We start from the raw sequence: 19,666 nt of genomic DNA on the forward strand, positions 1-19,666 counted from the left end.
GGGAGGATGACATGAGGATCACAAGTTGGAGGCCAACCTCAGCAACTTAGCAAGACCCTCAGCAACTGAGAACCTGCATTAAAATTTTAAAAAGGGCTGGGGATGTGTCTCAGTGGTAAAGCACCCCTGGGTTAGATCCCCAGTATTAAAAAAAAAAAAAAATCCGAACATAGCCACTACACCCTTATAAGTGTCCTCATATCCTCATTCCCCATTATAATGCTCCTCCTCCCTAGACAGCGATCTGCTTGTTCGTAATTTTAGTGTCAAAAGAGTCCTCTTCAGTGGGTGTCATATAGCCTCATTCAGAAGGAGCAGCAGTTGTCTAAGGGCCTAGGGGTGTGGCTCAATGGTACAGCACTTGCAAGAGACCCTGGGTTCCATCCCCAGCTTTGGGGAAGAAGGGGAGACATGAAACAGTCTAATAAAGTTGGGGCCTATCAAGTATGTGAGTCCTTCCTCCCCCTCTACCCCCATAACAGAATTAACGGTCCCCTCAGGTCATCCTCCCTGGGCCAGGGAGAGGTAGAGATCCAGGATGTGAGGGGGGCTCAGGTAGGCATGGGGGTGGGGAAAATTACAAAGGCCTAAATTTTTTGTTCTCATTTTAATAAGAAAAAAAAGGCAAGATCTAGGTTGATTCTTCAGGGAAAGGGCTATTTCTGTAGTAAGAGGCCCAGCAGGCAAAAGTCACCTTCAGAAGAAGGGAGGAGACTAGGGCAGAGATGGGACAGCAGGATGACAGTCCTTCCCATCATCTAACCTGCTTCCCTCCTGCTTTTTCCTTGGTCTTGCCTCGGCATAGATGGAAAATAATGCACTCTACCTCTCCTAGCATTTTCTTTTTCCTGATTGAGGCCTGAAATTCCAGTTCCAGTCTTTTTGGTCTCCATCCACTCCAGAGAGTGTGTACCTCTTTTTCCCAGGGTCCATCTTCCTCTCCACGAGTCCCCCTTTTTCTCCCTTCTATCCCAACTCTGCCTCCTGGGTCCCTTCTGCCCATCCGCTCCCCACTGTGCCTTGAGTTGTTATCCCCTGCCAGCAACGTGCCTTTTACAGGTCAATAAAATTAGCGACTGGGGGCAGAGGGAGGGGGGCAGGGGCAGCAGGGTGCTAAGCTCAATGGCCTTGAATGTGGCTGGACTCACGAAGTCCGGACGCCTGTCATTCCAGGGCTAAACAGTGACAGCTGAGGGACCTGCGCTGGTGTAGGGGAAGAAGGGGGGGTGCTGTGTTGCAGAGGCAGAGATGCATGAGGATGAAGATGATCTGGGCACCTAATTGCCCCCTCAGTGGCCTACGTCCCTCTACAGCTGACCTCTGGATGGGGAGCCTACCTTTCGAGGTGTCCCATCTCCCATCCACCCTGCCCGCTGGGAAAACTTCCTAGAGTTCAGATGGGGCAAACTCAGGCCAGGAGGGGTGTGGAGTCTTGCTCCTTCATGGGAGGGGTCTTCATGGGGCGTCGCTGGCCCCAGGGCATCTGGAAGACGCTGCCTGAAGCAGGGATTTCATTGGGGTCCTCAGGACCCGTGTGACCCAACTCCTCAGTCCTCAGAAGAACTGGAGCTCGGGGCCCGGATGCCCCCAGCTTCCTCCCCACCTGAAAGTGCCGCCCGCCCCACCCGGCGGAGACTCGGGGTGGGGCTGGGCCGACCCCTCCTCGCCCCGCCCCCAACCTGGCCACGCCCCCTCCCGCCAGCCCGAAGCCGCTGCGCTGGGAGCTAGGCGAGAGCAGGTGGCCGCGGCGGGCTGCGACTCTGCCCCTCAGGTAAGACCGCGACGCGGGCGGGTCCACGCCGAGGTCCTCGAGGGCAGCGCGGGAGAGAAAGGCAGCTCCTTCCACCAGTCCCGTGCGCTCGTCTCGAACCTGGGGGACCCGAAGGGACAAGCGAGGACATCCCTGTCTGGGCTCAGGGCATGGACGCTGAGCATCTACTGGGTGCTAGTAAACTCAGAGGAAGTTCGAGAGTCCCGGCTAGGTCTCCTGATGCTGGGGCGGGCTCGGAGGGATTGGGGAAAGGACCGAGTTTGCCATTGGGACCCCCACCCCCACCCCCACTGCAGTTTTCGGGAAGAGAGCAGGTGATGGTGACGGTGGCTGTGGAGCTCCGGCGTGAGCGACCTTGTTGACCCGAGTGCCCGGTGCTCGTCCAAGCTCAGCCTCTTCCCCAGCGGTAGGGAGTGATGGGGTGACCCAGCCAGGGTCTTTCTGTGGGTAAGTGAGGTAGGACCCACTGCGCAGCCTGGGTTTTCTAGTGAGCCCCAGGACACCTGCATCATTTATTTACATCTGGGTACAGATGTGTGCGTGAGAGAGAGGGGTGAGCCAGGGGAACGCAGAGAGGCAGGCCTGGGCTAGGAGTAAGTTCTTTCTGTGTCCATCTTCCAGAGCCAGGCAGTGGACATGATCACAGATGTGGGCCTTATTTCAGACAGGAGGTACATCTGCACCCTCACCCTTAGGATTTGGGTTTTTGGAAAAGGGTCCTGCCTCAAGGACCTCAAAGAAAGCTTCCTGGAAGAAGATCCTGGGCTGACAGCTTGGATATGATACTTAGAGCTCTGAGCCACAAAGGAGAGGCAGCCTTTGGGTCTTGGTGAAGGGTTGGGGTAAAGCAGAGAGTCCTGGATTGCAGAACAAAGTGGAATCAGTGATGCTATCTGGTTCCAACTGGGACCTCAGGGATCCTCCAGAGAACACAATAGCCTTTGGACAGACACAGGTCATAATTGGGAGAGAGAGGCTTCCATGTCTGTGTAGATTCCCCAATTCTTTGTCTCCTTCCACACAAACCATCATGGTCAGGAAGTTCTTCCTCATATCTGACCTTCATCCCTTCAGCTTCGGTGTCAATCCCTTGTTCCTAGGATGTAGTGTATTATAGTAGAAAAAGTAGGGGTTGGGGGGTTTGTTAAAATTGAGTCCTATCACCTTTACCTACTGTGACCTTGGGCAAGTTATTAACCTTTGAGTTTGCTTCCTCACCTGTAAAATGGGGATAATAATAGAACCCACCTCATTGGGTGGCTGCTGGGATTAAAGGAGAATACGCATGTAAAACGCTTAGCACCGTGCTGGCGCCCGGTGAGGGCTCAACAAGTCTAAGTGTCCCCTCATGTGTAGGACAGCAAAGCCGATCTGCAGCGGGTGGGGTGGGGTGGAAGTTTTTTTTAAAGTTTGGCCAGAGGAGAATAATGCCCTTCATCATCACCCCACTAGCCCCTGCCCCCTGCTGGTCCTTGGATCTCTGGATGTCTGGGCTGCCCAGGGCCCCTCACCTCCTTGCTTAGTCACTGTTTGTGTCGCCTTTTATTTCCACGGTGGGGAGAGGGCCCCTGCCAGGGCAGGGACCAGGGAGCAGCAGGAGCCTACTTGGGGCCGCACCTCAGTGGAACAAGCTCTGGCTTGGAGATCTAACTTGAAAAAAAAAAAAAAAAAAAAAAAATGCCCAGTTGGCGCCCCCTCCCTGCCCTCCATGCTTCCAGAAATCCGCAAGTTGGGATCAAGCCGCACTAAATTTTTCCAGTAAGATAAATAATACGAGTGACTGAAAGTCCTGCCTGGGGACTGTCCAAGCTGCCCTCCAATGGAAAGACGGCTTCAGTCCCTGGCCAGAGCCCAGGGAAGGCTGGGTCCAGTAGCACCCTTAAACCTGGGTGAGGGAGGAGGTGCCCACACCCTAGACTGAATGCTTTCAAGGGCTACACTCCAGTAAGGAGTCGGCAGGGTCCAGGAGATGAGTCTGTGTCTCGGGGCCACGTCCCCATACCTGTGGCTTGGGAGAGCCCTGTCAGGATGTTCACCTGCTGGATCCCAGTCCGGGCCAGACTCCTCTCTGAATCTGTTCTCCTGAGGGCAAGTCATGCCCCTAGCGAGCGCACCTCTAGGCCTGAGGGACAGATGAAGGGTGGCTGTTTGTAGGTGTGGATGGCCTTAGGGCATCCTGGTGGCTGGGTGTCTCGTCCCTGCGTGGGAGTCCCTTGCTGTTCAGAGAGGGCCTGGCAGGGGGAAGGCAGGGTGGGGAGTGGCTGGGGCTAGGGGGCGAGTGGAACTGTCTTTCTTTATACCACAGTGTCATTCTGGTGTGTAATTCCTAGGCGGTAGAGAAATCTGAATTTGAACTTGGTCTTCCAGGTTGTTAGGAAGGTACTTTGGTTCTGTGGCCCCAGGCCCTGCAAATCTTATAGGTGGCACGACTGGGTCTGTGACCACCAGTGCCATTTAGTTAATCCTCTCCCTGTCCCCCCAGTATACTAGTGCCCCTATAAAACTGGGCTCAGGACACACTCACCTAGACCAGGAAGGAGTTTGAAGGTGAAATGAAGATTGTCAGTTTTCACCAACAAGCAGTTAGTTCCCCCTTGGGCCTCCTGACCTCATTCTCTACCCCAAAATTGGGACAGTTTTTAAAAATGTCCTGTGATGCTTGGGTGGGAAAGGATAGAGGGAGGTGGCTCTTCTCTGGAGGATGGTGAGGGTGTGGCCCTTGCTGGACCCAAGGAGCCAGGAGGGAGCTGAGTGGGGTTGCAGCAGCGGAGGGATGGACACTTGACAGGGGGACACCAGGATGGACACCACCATCCCCACTGTCCTTCCCAGAGGAGCTGCACCCACAGCCAGAGAAGGGACATGTGTCTTTGATGTGGGTTCCCAAGAGTTTGAACCTTGGACTTTGGAGGAGATGAGTGTGGTGGCCAGCTGGCCAGGCAGCAGGGGTCATCCCTGGCGGGAATGAATGGCACATTGATCCCACTGGAGTTGAGTGCCCTGCGGCACCTGGACACGCCGTCTGTTCAGAAGAGAGAGTCATGCTGCCTCTTTTGTGGCCGTCCCTGCTCACTCACTGATTCTGATTGGGTGTTTGGGGACCAACCTGCCACCTTGGCCTCATTAGCCCTATGAGATGCTCGGTGGAACGAGACACACACACACACACACACACACTAACCCTGGCACACATGCCCACCCACACTAACTCTCAGTCGCCTGCTCCTGACACCACTTCAAGCACCCTCTCAGAGCTGCCCTGTCACGTGCAGTGTGCAGACCCCCAGGCCCTCCCCACAGCCTCACTCTCCCTTATCAGTGACTTTTCATTCACCTTGGGTGACCCGCCAGCTCCAGTGGCTCAGGTTGGCTTACTTGAGGGTGGCCGGGGGCCAGCCGCCTGCAGTGATTCAGCTGGGGACAGGAGGCAGCAGCACCACCCTCCTGGGACTCCCCCCAAGTCCCACGAGGCCTGCTGTTCTGCTCTTGAGCGCCCCCAGTCTCCCAGGAGCACCTGCAGTTTCCGCCGCTCTCAGTCTATCTGCTCTTGTGAGCCTCTTCCAGCCGCAGTCTCTGTGTCTGTCCCTGCCTTGTCCGCCCTCTGTCCTTCCTCCTGTGCCTGTCCTTCCCTGTCTCTTCTCTCCTCTTCTTTCTCTCATTCTCTTCCTCTTGCTTTTTCTCGTTCTCCCATGTTTTCTGTCTCTCTCACACACACACCTTTTCCTGCTAGTCTCTAGTTCTTTCTGTTTCTATCTTTAACTCCTCATCTCTGCCTCTGAGCCTGTGTCTGCATTTCCCATAGTATCTTGCTGGCTTGAGAAGTTCCGGGGAACAGAACAGCCCAGTGTCTCTAGGTTGCAGAAGAAGGTGGCAAAGTATCCCGGAGGCTGCTGTCACTTCCTGGTCCTTCCACTTCCAGGCAGCAGGCTGGAGGGGAGTGTCAGGCCTTCAGGGGCAGATGTTGGCTCCTCTGCTGAGGACTTGGGGACTTTGGCTTCAGACAATGAAATGTTCTTCAGTGACAAGGCCAGCCATCATAGGCCTGGGAGCAGAGCTGGGGGTTCAGAGTGACCAGTAGAGAGTCCCTTGTCTGTCTAGTTGATCTGATTGACCTTGAGCCGATGGAAGGGTGTTGGAACTTGGAGTCTCCCTCGGAGGAGGCGTTGACCCAACTGGGGCTGAATCAACACTTTTCTTTTTCTTCGAAACAGCCAAGCTCAGCCCACCCACCCCTAGGCCCCAGCTTCCTGCTCCAAACCACCAGTGCGCTCCCACCCTGTTCCAACATTTCCGCCAACTGCCCTGGGCCAGGGGGCCTGTTTAAACAGCCTCCTGCCCTCTCCCAGCCTCCCTACCTCCGCTGGCCTCCTCCGCCTCACTGCGTGGCTTCTCGCACAGGACCTGCTGTGTTGGCTGTTTGTTTATTTGACTACTGTTTCCTTGGGTGGGGTGAGGCCTGCCTCCACAGACCCTATCCCTTCTCCAGATGCCCAGGCAAGAGGCCAGCCCCAGCTTGTGGCCTGCCCCTCTGTCCATGTCGCCCTCCCTTGGACCCCCAGTACACTTCCTGCACCCTGATCTCAGCTCTGCCCATCCCTACATCAGATGCCAGCCCACCCCCACCCCTGCTCCCAGCTGAAAGCCCTGGTCTCAGAGGGAGGGCTGGTGGGTCCTCTGGGAGGGGACAGGAAATACCAGGAGAAGGTGTTGGAACTGTTGGAACCGGAACCCTCGGGTTTTCTAGGGGTTCCCAGAGAGGGACGTGTGGGGTGTGGCCTTCAGAATGTGCGAGGAGTCTGCCCCCGGGCCTGCGCTCCCACACTGGCCGGCTGGATCAGTGATGAGCGAGACTGGGCTCAGACCTCCCAGGACCCACGTCCTGAGCCGTCTCCCTGAGCCCCCGGCTCTCTCCGTCCCTGGGTTCTCTACGGAACTTCGTCCCATCCTGGGGGCACCGACCGAGGTGAGAGTCCTCTTGGCCGATGACAACCAAAACTCAGAGGATGAAGCCGTGTGCCCAGAGCCCATCTTCCATCAGAACCTGGCCTCGAACCCACATCTTCAGACTCCCCAAAGCCATAGCTCCTCCCCAGCCAGGGCTCCAACTGCTCCCTGGGAACAGAAGAAGCACAGGCCGCTCTCCTGAACCTCCTGCGGCTCTCCTGAACTTCACCCTGACCCAGCTCGCCTCCCCTCCTCACACACCTGCCATCGAGTCTCCTGGTCCCTGTGTCTGGGCTGGGAAGGGAGTGTAGAGGCAGGTAGCATTCCTGTGACCTCATTCTGCAACTTGCTGTCCTAGTTACCAGCTTCCTGAGGGGAGAAAAGCTTATAGAGATGACTTTAACCATCTGGGTGCTAATTTGGAATGTGACTGTCCCTAGGTTGAGGCTAGGGACAGCTATTCCGGGTCTGCAAGATGAGGTGTGGGGTAGAGAGGCCAGAGGGGGGATCAGGAAGTTTCCCCAAATAGCCTGGCCAGCAGCCAAATGTGGGAGCCAGGCCCCAGGGGGAGTGGCCCAGCTGGGGGGCAGCTGGCCAGTTGGCACATGAACCTGGCCCTTGGGAGGTTGGGCACAGGGCTGAAATGAAGCAGCACTCTTTTGTCGCCTTTTATTCCGCTCCCGCTAAAATGGGTGTCCTAGAACTTGGTGTCACAACTAAGGCTATGTGTCTCCACCCTGTCTTTCTCCTCTCTCAGAGTCCCAGAAACCCCAACCCACTCCCTTGTTCCTCACCCCAGGGACATTGACTGTTTATTCATTCATTCAACAAATGTTTATTGAGCACCTACTATGTATTACTGCCCTAGGAATTGAAGGAGGAATAAAGGTGAATAAGAGAGAAGACGAGGCAGCAGGGAGGAAAATCTATGTGAGCACTGAAGGGAGGCCTCTCATGGAGGGGATATTTCAGCACCAACCAAGAGAAAGGGGACAGAGGACCCAGGAGGAAAATGGCGTACATGGCCAAAAGAACTGGCTTTTGAGAGCTTGCTGGGCTCCAGGGACAGAAAGAGCCCAGTGTGGCCAGGATGTCCTCAGCAAGGTGGGCAGTCCTACAAAAACAGATTGGAGAAGCACAGAATATTTTGATCTGGACATTTTGGCCCCGAGAATGTTTCGAATGTTTCGAACATTTTACACCCAAACATGCTGACCCCAAAGACACTGAGGGGGAAGGTGTTTCCACCTCCACCTCTATGCATCCAACTTCATTCCTTGATCCAATTTTTCCGTTTCCCCCCTATGATACAGTGAAACAAATTTCCGTGGTTTTTCATTCCATTTTGATTTGATCAAAACTATTTTTATCGGCATCAATTCCATATATATTTTGCTGCCGGAATTTGATTCATTCATTCATTTGGGAGTCGCAGGCTCTTGACACAAGGTTCTGCCATTGTGTGATCGACTGGGCAACCCTGTCCTCTTTTGGAAGATTTAAGTTAAAAAAAAAAAAAAAAAAAAAAAAAGATGTGGGGTCAAGATTTGATGCTTTTGTCCAATTTAGTCAATGACGAGTTTTCTTGTGTGCAAGAAAGTTCTAGCGGTTGTCATTGTTACTTCTACCAGTAATATTTTTAGTGGCAAGTAGTATTTATATCTCAGTTAATCTGTGGGAGGAACCCAGTGGAAGGGGCAGCTGGGAGAGAAGGTTTGGAAGGAGACCGGTAAAGCTAGATCTTCCAGGCAAGGGAAAGGGTGTTCCCAAAGGGGAGGAGAAACCTTTAGAGCATTTAGGCAGATGATTGACATGATCAGATTTTCTTTTTTTTTTTTTTCATTTGCTTTTAGTTTTTCCCTGCTATGCTGGGGATGAACCCAGGGTCTCATGCTAGGCAGGTGCTCTAACGCTGAGCTACATCCCCAGCCCTGATTTGGCTTTTTAAAAGCCTCCTTCAACCAGGCATGGTGGTGCACGCCTGAAATCCCAGTGACTCAGGAGGCTGAGGAAGGAGGGTCGAAAATTCAAAGCCAGCCTCAGCCCTAAGCAATGTAGTGAGACCCTGTCTCAAAATAAAGAATTAAAAAATGGGCTGTGGATGTGGCTCAGTGGTTAAGCACTCCTGGAATCAGTCCCTGGTTACTGCTCCCCCGAAAAAAAAAAAAAAAAAAAAAAAAAAAAATCCTTCAGACTGGGTGGAGAACACTGGCAGGGAGAGAGGGTAGGGAGGTGGAGGCAGGGAGACCAGGGGAGGAGGCTACTCCCCACCCTTCATTCAGGTGGTGAAGACAAGTGAAAGAATTGAGGAAAGATTAGGAGAGTAGAAAGGACAGCGTAACCCCTGTCCAGTCCCCAGAATCCCCACACAGCCTTCCCCACACACCCAGCGAGACCCTGCGCCTTCCTCTCACCTCCCTTCCCCCTAGTATAAGCTGCACCAGGTCTGCACGGAGTCTGGCCCCCACAGTTTGCACAGGGTAGACACCAAGAGCTGAGGTGTCCTCCTTGGGACTCCCTCCCAACTGCCCCCCTGCCTGAGCTGGCTGCTGCAGGAGGGTCTGGGAAGCCCTGCTGAGGTTTCCGTGGGGGATTGGCCCTCCCACCCACCCACCCAGAGTCACGTGGCTGGAGCTGCCAGGCAGCCACAGGCCTGGCGGTAAAACAGACCCAGACACAGGGTGCTTGTCCCACTGTGGTTCCGAGCTCGGGGTGTGACCCTGGGCAGGAGTACAAAGAGGCCTCTGTTGGCATGGGGCACTGCGCCCACCTGGGCCAGGCCAGGCGCCTGAGGAGGGAGGGAGGTGGCCTGGGGTGCTGGGAGGGAGGAGGCTTGAAGGGACACAGACCTGAGGCTTGGCGTCATCTGGGGCAGGTCACTTCCTCTCCTTGATCCTCACCCTCCTCACCTGTAAAATAGGTATCTGAATCTCAGCCTCCCAGACCTGGCACGTGGTCAGGACCCTGTGCCGAGGGAACCTGAAGCGTTCTTTAACAAACACATGGAGCGGGGACCATGTGCCCATTTGCTAAAAGCTTTACAAATATTGACTCATTTGAGCCGAATAACGACCCGCTAAGTGAGGTACTACTTATTCTTACTTTACAGATGGGGAAACTGAGGCACAGAGGTGGTCAAAGGCATACAGCTAGGAAGTGGCAGCGGTAGGCCCTGAGCCCAGGCAGTATGCTACACTACCCTGCTTCTGGGAAGGGATGGGTATCTCTTGGCTGGGCCTCTGAAGTGGATGGAGGGGTCCTTGATCTTCAGCGGGGATGGAGGGACCTTTCCTGGATCCCCTGTGCCAGTGGCAACAGAACTGTACCTTGTCTCCCATGCCTGGGTTCGACCCTTAGGGCAGAGCCCAGAGAGCAGCCGGAGGAGGAAGGTCAGACTCCCCAGGAGGATTCCCTGGACCAGAGACCCAAGGCAGGCGGTGGAACCGGGATCAGAAGCAGCAGGTCACAACCCGATCACTCTTGGTCTAGTTGCGGAAGCCACCGTCCCCAGTGGAGCCTGGGATAGACAAGGATGGTTCGTAACCTGTGGGGCACCAGGCTGGGTGTCCCGTGCTTTGGACAAACCAGCCCTGCCCCCTGGCACCCAGGGTCCAGCCAGACACCAAGTACCCCAAGACGCTGAAGACCGTGGGAAGCCTGGGAGTGTGAGCAGTCTGACTGCAGAATGGCGCCTTCCCGAGCTGAGGGTTGGCAGTGGGCAGCGTGGGACAGCAGCAAGTGGTCCCTGCTGGGGTCAGCGTGTGGGGCACTCCGAGGGCAGAGCTGGGAGCTCACACGCGCTCGCCTAAATGCATCTCTACATCTGTCTGCCCTTCAGAAACATCTGGATGCTTGTTGAACAGGCAGACACTGGGCCTCATCCCAGGTCCTTGAGCTGGAGGCCCTGGGGGTGGGACCCAGCAGAGTATGCCACAAGTTCCCCAGTGGTTCCAAGTATGTACTTGGAAACCCGCCGAGCATGAGGGTCTCACCGGAAGCCGCACATGAGAATCACCACATTTAAACACCCTGATGCTCGGGTCGCACCCCGACCCAAGCCCATCGCAACCCTCGGGAAGGGCTCGGACCTCAGAAGTTGTCTAAGTTGCCCAGGTGGTTCCAGTGAGTGACCATAGCGGGGACCCTCAGGCAGGCCCGTCCCTCCTATCAGTCAGGTTTGGGCTGAACCATGGCCCTGCCTGACCACCTGTCTTCTTCAAGCCCTGGTCCCCCCAGCCTCACGTGCTTATCTGCTTACTGAAACCGTCAGATTTCAAGCTTCGCCAGGGCCTGGGGGCTGAGTTCATTGCTGGATTCCAGGGGGCAGAATGGAGGGATAGAACATAGCAGGCGTTCACCAGATGTTTCCTGAGCAAACGTACTGAGCTCCTGCTCTGTGCCAAGCACAGAGGAGATGCTATCCCTATAGTACCTCTCGGTTGTCCCAACAACCCCGGAGGCACAGACAATTGAGCCCATTTTACAGATGGAGAAGTGAAGTGACGTGCTGCAGGCCCGGCGGCTCCAGAGCTCAGGTTCTGCCCTCCGCCCAGGCGTACAATGGCTCTGCAGCAGGAAGCCTCCGGGGCACTGGATGCAGGGCCTGGGGCGCAGGGCCTGGGGCGCAGCGCAGGGCCTGGGGCGCAGCACCGGGTGGCACAGGCCTTCGCCTTGGATCCCTCCGCGGGATTTGAAAGGCTCCTTCATCACGGTCAGCAACGGACTGTGCGCTCCGCCTGTCGCACTGATGTGAACGCAGGCGGCTTGATGTGGTCAGAGCTCCTGCCTGGCCAACAAGGTGGGCCCACCCTCCCTCTGCCAATGGCCGTGGAGGCTCTCCCCTTCTTCCTACCCCGGGGGACCCCGGATTCTCAGGGTCATGCTGCGACTCGCTCCTGAGGCGGGTTAAGTGGTTTCTCACTCTGAGGAAGGGAAAAGGACCCCGAGGCCCAGGGGTGGTGCGGGGTGGGAGTGCCCTGCTGGACAAGCTAATTAAATAGAAGCTTCAGGAAATGAAGGGTGGGTCAGGGAGATCTTAATAGACGCAGGGTTGATCCTGGCTGGTCGTCAGGCACCTTCTGAATGCAGCTCTGTAAGTAAGAGGAGAGGTAGCCAAGGTCCCAGTGAGGACTCCGGGACCCTCGGCCTCCACCTTCCAGGGACCAATATGAGGAAGTCCTCCCAGTGAGCTGACCACCTCCCAGACTGCTGCTAGAACGACTACTCTTCTAAGGAAGGGGCTGCCCCTGCTGTTAGACACCCCAATTCCCAGGTTTTTTTCTTCCAGGTTTGGCTTCTCCCGCCCTCGGGAGGCAGCAAGCTGGGTAAGGTTGGAATAATTCCCACTTCATTGGCAACAAACACGAAGTGGGTATAGCTCTGGACTGGGAAGCACTGGGGATTGCCTGGCAGCTTTGGGAGGCAAGATGCAGGGCAAGAGGGAAGGGGCCTGGATGGAACACTGGGCACCTAAGGTTGGGTGAGGGGATCTTGATGAAGTTTCAGCATTTGACCCAGATCAATTGTCTTCCTTTTCCTTTCCTCCCCCGTCCCCATTGGTTTCCAATGTGCAGCTGTGAGGAAGTTCTTTCTGCAGTCTAATCCCTGTCCCTCCTGCTGTAATTAATGATTTCATCCCTCACGTAGCAATGGGTATTTTGCAGTTCGCGGGATATTTTCTACATGTTATCTTACTTAATCTTCTCAGATGTCAGCCTTGGATCAGGGATGTTATTATTAGGTTTTGTTATTATTATCCCACTTTACAGGTTGAAAAAAAATTGAGGCATGCAAAGAGGGGACATGTTCCCAGCGACAGCGTTAGTTGGTGGCAGAGTCTGCCTGATTCCAGGTTATGCCTGTCCCTCCAAGTTATACCCACAGATACACTTACCCATCTCCCCCAGCTGCCTCCCCTTCCGCCTCACTCCAATTCAGAAGCTGTGGGGACCTGGAGAGGTCATCGAGTCCATCCCCCTGCCTCTAGCTGTGCCCTGTGGAGCCTGGATCTACAGACTGGATCTACAACCCCTCCGGCTGTGGCCAGGAGAGGGGGCGGTGGGGAAGTCGGGGAGCGAGGGTGTCAGCTGCTGGGTCTCTTTTTGAGCAAAGCCTTTGAAAGTTTAATGTGATAATCTCGTCCTGATTACTGCAAACGAGGGCCTCCAGCTCATCCAAGAATCCAGCCCGCTGCAGGGACAGGGCGCTGGGCCGGGGCCTCTGCGCCCCCTCAGACCCTCCCGCACTGGTTTCCTAGATCCTGGCAGGAATGAGGCAGGCCTCCCTGCTTCAGGACCTCGACCAGGAGGAGGTCCCAACCCCTCCCTTTTCTCGGGACATTTAATATTCCAGAAAGGTGCATCTGATTAGTCTGGGTGAGAAGCTGTTGGGACAGTGTAGCCAGCCCAGCAGAGACCCAGGGGGAAGTCCTCACGAAGTCCCACGCCAGTTTGTGGCTGGGAGACCAAGGTGGGACGCTGCTGTCTCTACCTCATCTCTGTCTAGAAGCAAACCAATTAGCACCGTGTCTGATTCCGTGTTCCCAACGCCTGTCTTGTTATTTGGGGATTTATGTCCCGGTCATCGTGAAGGACGACTGTCAGGGTTTCCATTGGGGGGGAGCCTGGCCAGTGGGGGCAGGAGGTGGTGCCATCTTGCTTGGGGCAGGATGGGGATTTGATTTCAGGGGGATTTGCAACCAGTGGGGAGCCGCCCTGGCCACATGGTGGCTCTGTGCTATTTTAGGAGGCAAAAGATGGGGGAGGGGGAGGGGGTGGACTTGTTCAAGCCCTGATTGAATCTTGCCCTTTCGGTGGGAGCAGAAAGGACCCAGGATGCATGGGGAGGGATAAGGCTGGCCCAGGCTTGGGGCTGCTCCCACCCTCTTGGAACCCGGAATTAACGCAGCATATCCTGACCCCAAATCTGGACTATCAGCAAATTGGAGAAACTGCTGGCGGGGCCGGAGACTGTGGTTCCATTTTTCACCTGAGCCTCCATTACCCCGGGCTTGGCTTCAGCTGGGGCCCTTGGTGGTGTCGTGAACAGTCATTGGAACCATCTCATATCTTTGCAGTAGAAGGTATATTTCTCGAGCCCCCAGGGGAAGCCCCTGGGGCAGGGGAAAGGTTTTCCAGCTCCCATTCTGCATGGGCCTCTTCCAAATTGGGTGATGGTGGTTACATAAGTCTCTCCGCCTCTTTCGGTCTCAGTGTCCCTGCCTCCAAAACGGGGACCAGTAAGACCTAATTGTTGACGCTCATGTTATTTGGTCACCTATGATGTTGGGCATTCCACGGGGATGATCTCACGTCAGTCACCCTTTACAATGTATGAAATGTTTCACAGATAAGGAAACTGAAGTTCAGAGAGGGGAAGTAACCTGCCCAAACTCACATAGCCCGAGCAAGTCGCCTGATCCATTTCCTCTTACACCCATAGTTGAGTCGCTTGGTTTCTGACCTAGGGCTGGGAATTCATGCACAGACAGAGAGAGGGAGAGGAGATAAGGGGTTGAGACCAGGCATTGATGAGAATTGAACTCACCACACTGGAGACTCGGTGGTCATTCTCCGACCAGAGGAGGGCAGTAACTGGGGGCGGGGGGCCGGAATCCTTTATTGAGCCACTGGTTGGTGGGCAAGGGAGGGCCAGGACCACACGGCACCATTACTAGGTAGAGGTTTTCTTCCCCCTTGCCCCACCTTTATGGGAAAAGAGTTACCAAGCATATCGCGATAAGGCCTTTGGAGGCACCATGGCATAGAGGAGAGAGCTGCAACTCTGAAACCAGATGGGGTTCAAATCCCAGCTCCGCCTCTCGCTTGCTGTGTGTCCTGGGGCAGGTACATTAACCTCTCAGAGCTTCCCTGTCTGCATCTTCAAAATGTAGAGAGTCATGGTGACCTTTCAGTGTTATCAGGAGGATAAGACGAGTTGATGAAGGTGTGAGAAAGGTCTGGGACACAACAACACTGTTTTGTGTGTGGGGTTGATGTTTAGAGCTGTGCTATCCTAGGTATCTAGGTGAAGCCGTGTCTTTGTGGGTGGCCCTAAGCTGGCACCTGTGGTCATGCAGAGTGATTTCAACAGGCTGGGCAGAACAGAGAGCCAGCTGCATACACATAAGGTCTGGTGGGGATATAGCTCAGTATCCTTCCTCTGACATAGCTTCCTCCTTCGGGAAGCCTTCTAGGATGTGGCTTCCTCTCCTGTGTACAGGGGTAGGGGTAAAGCAGTTGCCTATCATGTGGGAGGCCCTGAGTTCCATCCCAGCACTGGAGGAAAAAAAAAAGAAGAAGAAGAAGAAATAATAAGGGGAGAGAAGAAGACAGAGGAATGAAGGAGGGAAGGAAGGAAAGAAAGAAGAAAGAAACACTGGGAAGCCAGGTATGGTGGTACACACCTGTAATCCCAGTGACTCTGAATTGGGAGGCTGAGGCAGGAGGATCTCAAGTTCAAGGCCATCCTCAGCAACTTAGTGAGACCCTAAGCAATTTAGGGAGACCCTGTCTCAAAAACAGCTGGGGATGTGACTCAGTGGTTAAGCACCCCTGGTTTCCATCCCCAGTACCAAAACAAAAACAAAAACAAAAAACCCTGGGGGACTGGATTGTGGGAGTAATTCTAAAAATAGGCCTGAAGTTTCACGGATCCTCAGCTCTATGTAGAGCTAATTTAAGTCTGCAGAAAAAGTTAAGGGGTGGTAGCATTAATAGAGGACAGGGTAGAGGAGGAGGAGGCACCCATCTGTTCTCAGGAGGACTCGGAAAGCCTGAATAAGTTCAGAGGGGTGTAACTGGGGTAATGAAGCACCTGGAAACCATCCATCCCACAAAATTGTATTAGGTTGTTGAGCTTGGGTCAGGCAGAAGGAAATAAAGTCCCCGACTGACCTGGTTGGGGAAGGGGCTCAGAGTAGTGGGGCAGCTGGTGCAGGGTTTGGGGGAGACAGTCTGCCATATGATAAGTAAATAAATGGCCCCTAACCCATTCAAGATGCCCTGGGAGCATATGGGTAGCCACATCTTTGAGGGCTTCCTGGAGGAAGGGTCCATGTCACTTTAGCTGGGAGAGGAGGACTCTCAGGATGAAGCCAGCAGCCATGTCAGCTGACTGAGGGTGGAGTGCACATTTCCTGTCACCAAGGAGCAGATCTAAGATCCGTTCGTGGGCATTACTGGAAGACAGATTCCACCCCCCTCCATGAGGGAACCAGCTTACAATGCAAGGAGCCATCTCTGGTGAGGTAGTGATTTCCTTGTCATGGGCATGTTCAAGCAGAGACCAGAGGCTCAGGGCTGCTACAGAAGGGACAGGGTGACCTCTAAGATCCCTTCCAAGTCCGAGCAACTGCCGTTCTCCATTGACAGACACAGGGTGTGGACAGTGGACGAAAACAGCGTGAATCAAGTTTGAGGATGAGGGAGCCGCTGGGTGGCTGGTACACAGGGTACATACCATGGTGTCATGACCAACCTGGATTTCCTTTTTTTGAAAAAAGTTCTGGCAACTGCTTTACTGAGATATAGTTCACGCACCATACAGTTCACCCACTTGAAGAGTTCAGTCTTTAAAGTGGACATGAATTCATTCATTCATTCATTCAACAATGGTCTATCGAGCATCTGCTAGGTATGCATCAAGCTTGGCTCAGGTGTTTTGGATACTCGGGAAATAAAGGCCCTGTCCTCGCAGGTGAGACAGGTAAGTGTCCACATGAGAGAATTGGGAGCTGGACTCAGAGGGAGATAAACAGGGTGCTGAGGTGAAGCATAAGGGAGCAGGGAAAGAGGTCTGGGGAGATAACACTTGAGCTGAGGCCTGAGTGACCAGGAGGCAGCTCTGTGAAGGTCAAGGGAGTGTTCCAGGCCGAGGGAACAGCCAGGGCAAAGGCCCTGAGGCAGGTTGAGTCAGGGTGCAGAGGACCAGGAAGAAGTGCAGGGAGTGGGTGGCAGCTCAGCATCCTTCCCCAGTGGTCCAGGCATCAAGGACACTTCCCCCTGAGACTTCCTCCCACCCAGGCCTGCTTGTCCACCCAGGCCTGCCCCAAGAACAAGGATAGTTGAGCGACCCCCACCTATCTCTGGATGTAAGAGCCGTTCCAGACTCCTCTCTCTTTTACTCTCTTTTTATCATTTCCCTAATACAGAAAGGACTCTTAGGTCATGCCCCCTGCCCTCCCTGGTTGGCTTCATGTCTCTGTGTGCAAGTCCCACTTCAGGCACTGATTCTGTGGGGGGAGCCAAAAATGACCCCCAGCCACCCATACTGCAATCTCCCCAGCAGGCTTTCCTGCTGTCCCCTGACCTCCGGGGCCTGTTCGTAGGAGCAGACTGCAGTCTCCCATTTGGTGTCACTTAACCTTGTGACTTTGGACCAGGTTTTCCTTTCCTGGTCGGTAAAATTCGGGCCATACCGTTTTTGGGCAAAATGGTTATGAGGATTGAGTGGATGGCTCCTGCCACCTTTTAGGTGTCTCCTTCCCCCTTTTCCTCCTCAAGCTTTTCCTTCCCCAAAGAGGGATCAGGCCTTGGTGAGCCAGAGGGAGGGAGGGAGGATACTCACCCATGGGCCTCCCCTCACCTGCCAGGCCCCACCGGGAGCCCCTCTCTCGCCGGCAGCTCGCCTGGCCCGGGCTGGGACGGCGCGGCTCCTGGCACCTGCTCTGCGCCGGGCCGCCCGGGGGCGGGCTCGGGAGATGGGCGGCTGCCCCGGGACCAGCGGCCCAGGACTGGCCAGCCGCGCACCTCCGGATGTCCCGGGTGGCCGCGGGCGGCTGGGTGCAGCCCGGCTCGCATTGGGAGCGCCGCTCAGGTAGGCGCCCGCGCCGGACTCGGAACCGCGCTCCTGGCTCTGCATCCCCGACCGACGCGCTGCGGGGCCTAAGCCGGCGGGAGGGGACCCGCCGCGCGGTCCGCTTGCAGGTGGTTAGGTAGAGTGGGGGCAGCGGCGAGGCCCCTAGCCCGCCTTGCGTGGCGGGAGGTGGGGGGACAAAAACAGCAACTTACTCAAAACTGAGGCCGGGAAGAGGACAGCAAAGCGTGATGACTGCAGGAGGGACTTCAGCTCCCACTCTGCCCCTGGTCCCCAGCCTTCTGGATCGTTGTCTGGAGGCAGGGACTTCACCAAATAACCCCCTTTCTTTTCCCAAGGAGTTTTGAGAATCCAAAAGTCAGTGGACTCTTATCAGCCCCTGGGATGGAGCAGAATGGAAGGGTGGGGGAGGGGGAAAGTGCAGGGAACACACCTGCCCCCTCCCCTCCACCTGCTCCATCCCAGGCATTGGAGGCTTTATTATCCCCTCCCTTCCCCCCACACCCCTGGGCTGAATACCTCATCTTCAGCCAAGGGGCAGAGGGGTCCGTCCTGGTCCCAGGAGTCGGCACTGCCCCCACCACAGCTCTGAAACCGTCCCAGGACCGCCCAACCCTCCTCCCAGCTACCAGGACTTCCGACTGGTGGTGTTATCATGGGCAGGGAATGGGGTTTGGGGACACTACTCTTCTTGGTCCTATAGGGAGGTGGTCTGGAAGAGCAGGCAGCATATGAGGCAGCCCTGTGCCAGGGTCCTGGCCCCTGGTGTGCCTAGGAGAGGGCCCAGGGCTCCTGCACGTGAGAGTTAACACGGCAAAAAGCTGGGTCTCCTAGGCTTTGCCTGCAGCAGAGAGAAGAAAAGGGGATACTGAGGCTGATCCTCCCTCCCTCCTCCCACATCACCTGAGAGGCAGATGCTCTAGTTTGCCACTGAGGGCCCTGGAAGGAGAGACACAGGAGAGATAGCATGAAGGACTTCCTGAGGGTGGGTCTTCTTTGGGGGGAGTCTCACTGGCCAGGAGAGGCAGCCCTATCTTTGGGGATGTCAGGAGGAAATGAGGCCCTTTGGAGTACCCAAACAACAGGAGGTGAGGACAGCAGAGCAGGGAGGGGAAGTGGTGGGGGACAGTGACCTCATCGTGCTCTCTCACCTCCTAGGCCCTCTCTCTCCCTTCCTGGGAGCTGGCGCATAGACTTTCAGCGCCTCTTAGCCAGCTCACTCCTATGTCCTCTCACGCAGGAATCCCAAGGGAGGTGACAGGTTTCCTGTTATTACTTCAGATAGGAAGACAGACATGGCTGCCTTGATTTTGTCCCATGGAACCCTGCACCTGGTCCTTGCCACCTGGTCCAGTCCCACTCCTCCTGTTCTGGCAAAGCAGGACTGTGTGGACTGGGGGCGGGCAAGGTTGGTTCTGTTCAGGCCATCCTGCTCCCCTAGGCGGGAATCAATCTGTGACTCCTCTGGGGGTCTCAGTGTGTGACTCTAGATGACCCAAGTTTCCTGGGCCCAGGATAGTCAAGTTGGGTGTCATTTGATGTCATGTACCAAAAAAGTCGTTTTCCTTTCCTTTCCCTGGGAAGGTGTCAGCCCTGGGAGAAGGCAGCTTGGAGGTGGAGGGTAGAGAGGTCCAGATGCTCAGTGGCGTCTCCTCTGGGGCACAGAGGGGCTCACGCTCTGCTAGGATAGGAAAAAACGAAGCATCTCCTCTTCCAGAGCTTGTCTCTGCAGCCGGGTTGGTGAGGAGGGGCTAGATCCTCATACCCCTGCCTGTGACCACATGAGTGACTTGGATAGGGCCACCAGCGTCCTCACCCCTTCCCTGCATCAGAGCAGGGAGACCTGATCCTATTCACTTGCCTCTGTCCTCGGACACCGAGCCTCAGCTGCCTCCTTTGGAGAGCCTCTCACAGGGTGTCCTGAGGCTGAGCAGGGGTGGTGTTTCTGCGTTGCCCTGAAGGAGAGGGACACTCGCCACCCAGCAGGGCTCTTCCCAGCCTGGGTCTTCCTGTGGCCCAGGCAGGCTCCTGAGGCTTGGCCTCCAGCCCTTCCACCTGAGAGGCAGCTGCCGTGTTGCCACCACAACTCTGCCGGCAAAGGACCCAAGAGATTAGCTCAGCCCAACCCTCTCTCTT

General features: G+C 55.4%; 1 protein-coding gene across 4 annotated transcripts in view; it reads left to right on the plus strand.

The window, feature by feature from the left end:
- Positions 1–1,673: 1,673 nt before the first annotated feature.
- ZNF385C (zinc finger protein 385C) overlaps positions 1,674–19,666 on the plus strand; it is a 51,407-nt gene continuing 33,414 nt past the window's right edge. Inside the window, exon 1 of one of the 4 annotated variants that reach the window (XM_079134267.1) lies at positions 1,674–1,771. Coding sequence is in view for 3 of the 4 variants with exons in the window: in XM_079134264.1 (XP_078990390.1) it covers positions 17,470–17,530 (61 nt within the window). In the remaining variant the exon portion in view is untranslated. Of the gene's footprint in view, positions 1,772–17,417; positions 17,531–19,666 lie in introns of those variants that run through there. The other 3 variants (XM_079134264.1, XM_079134266.1, XM_079134265.1) reach the window with 3 other exon arrangements.

Source organism: Sciurus vulgaris, assembly GCF_902686455.1.
Source record: "Sciurus vulgaris genome assembly, chromosome: 3".
NCBI classification, from domain to species: Eukaryota; Metazoa; Chordata; class Mammalia; order Rodentia; family Sciuridae; genus Sciurus; species Sciurus vulgaris.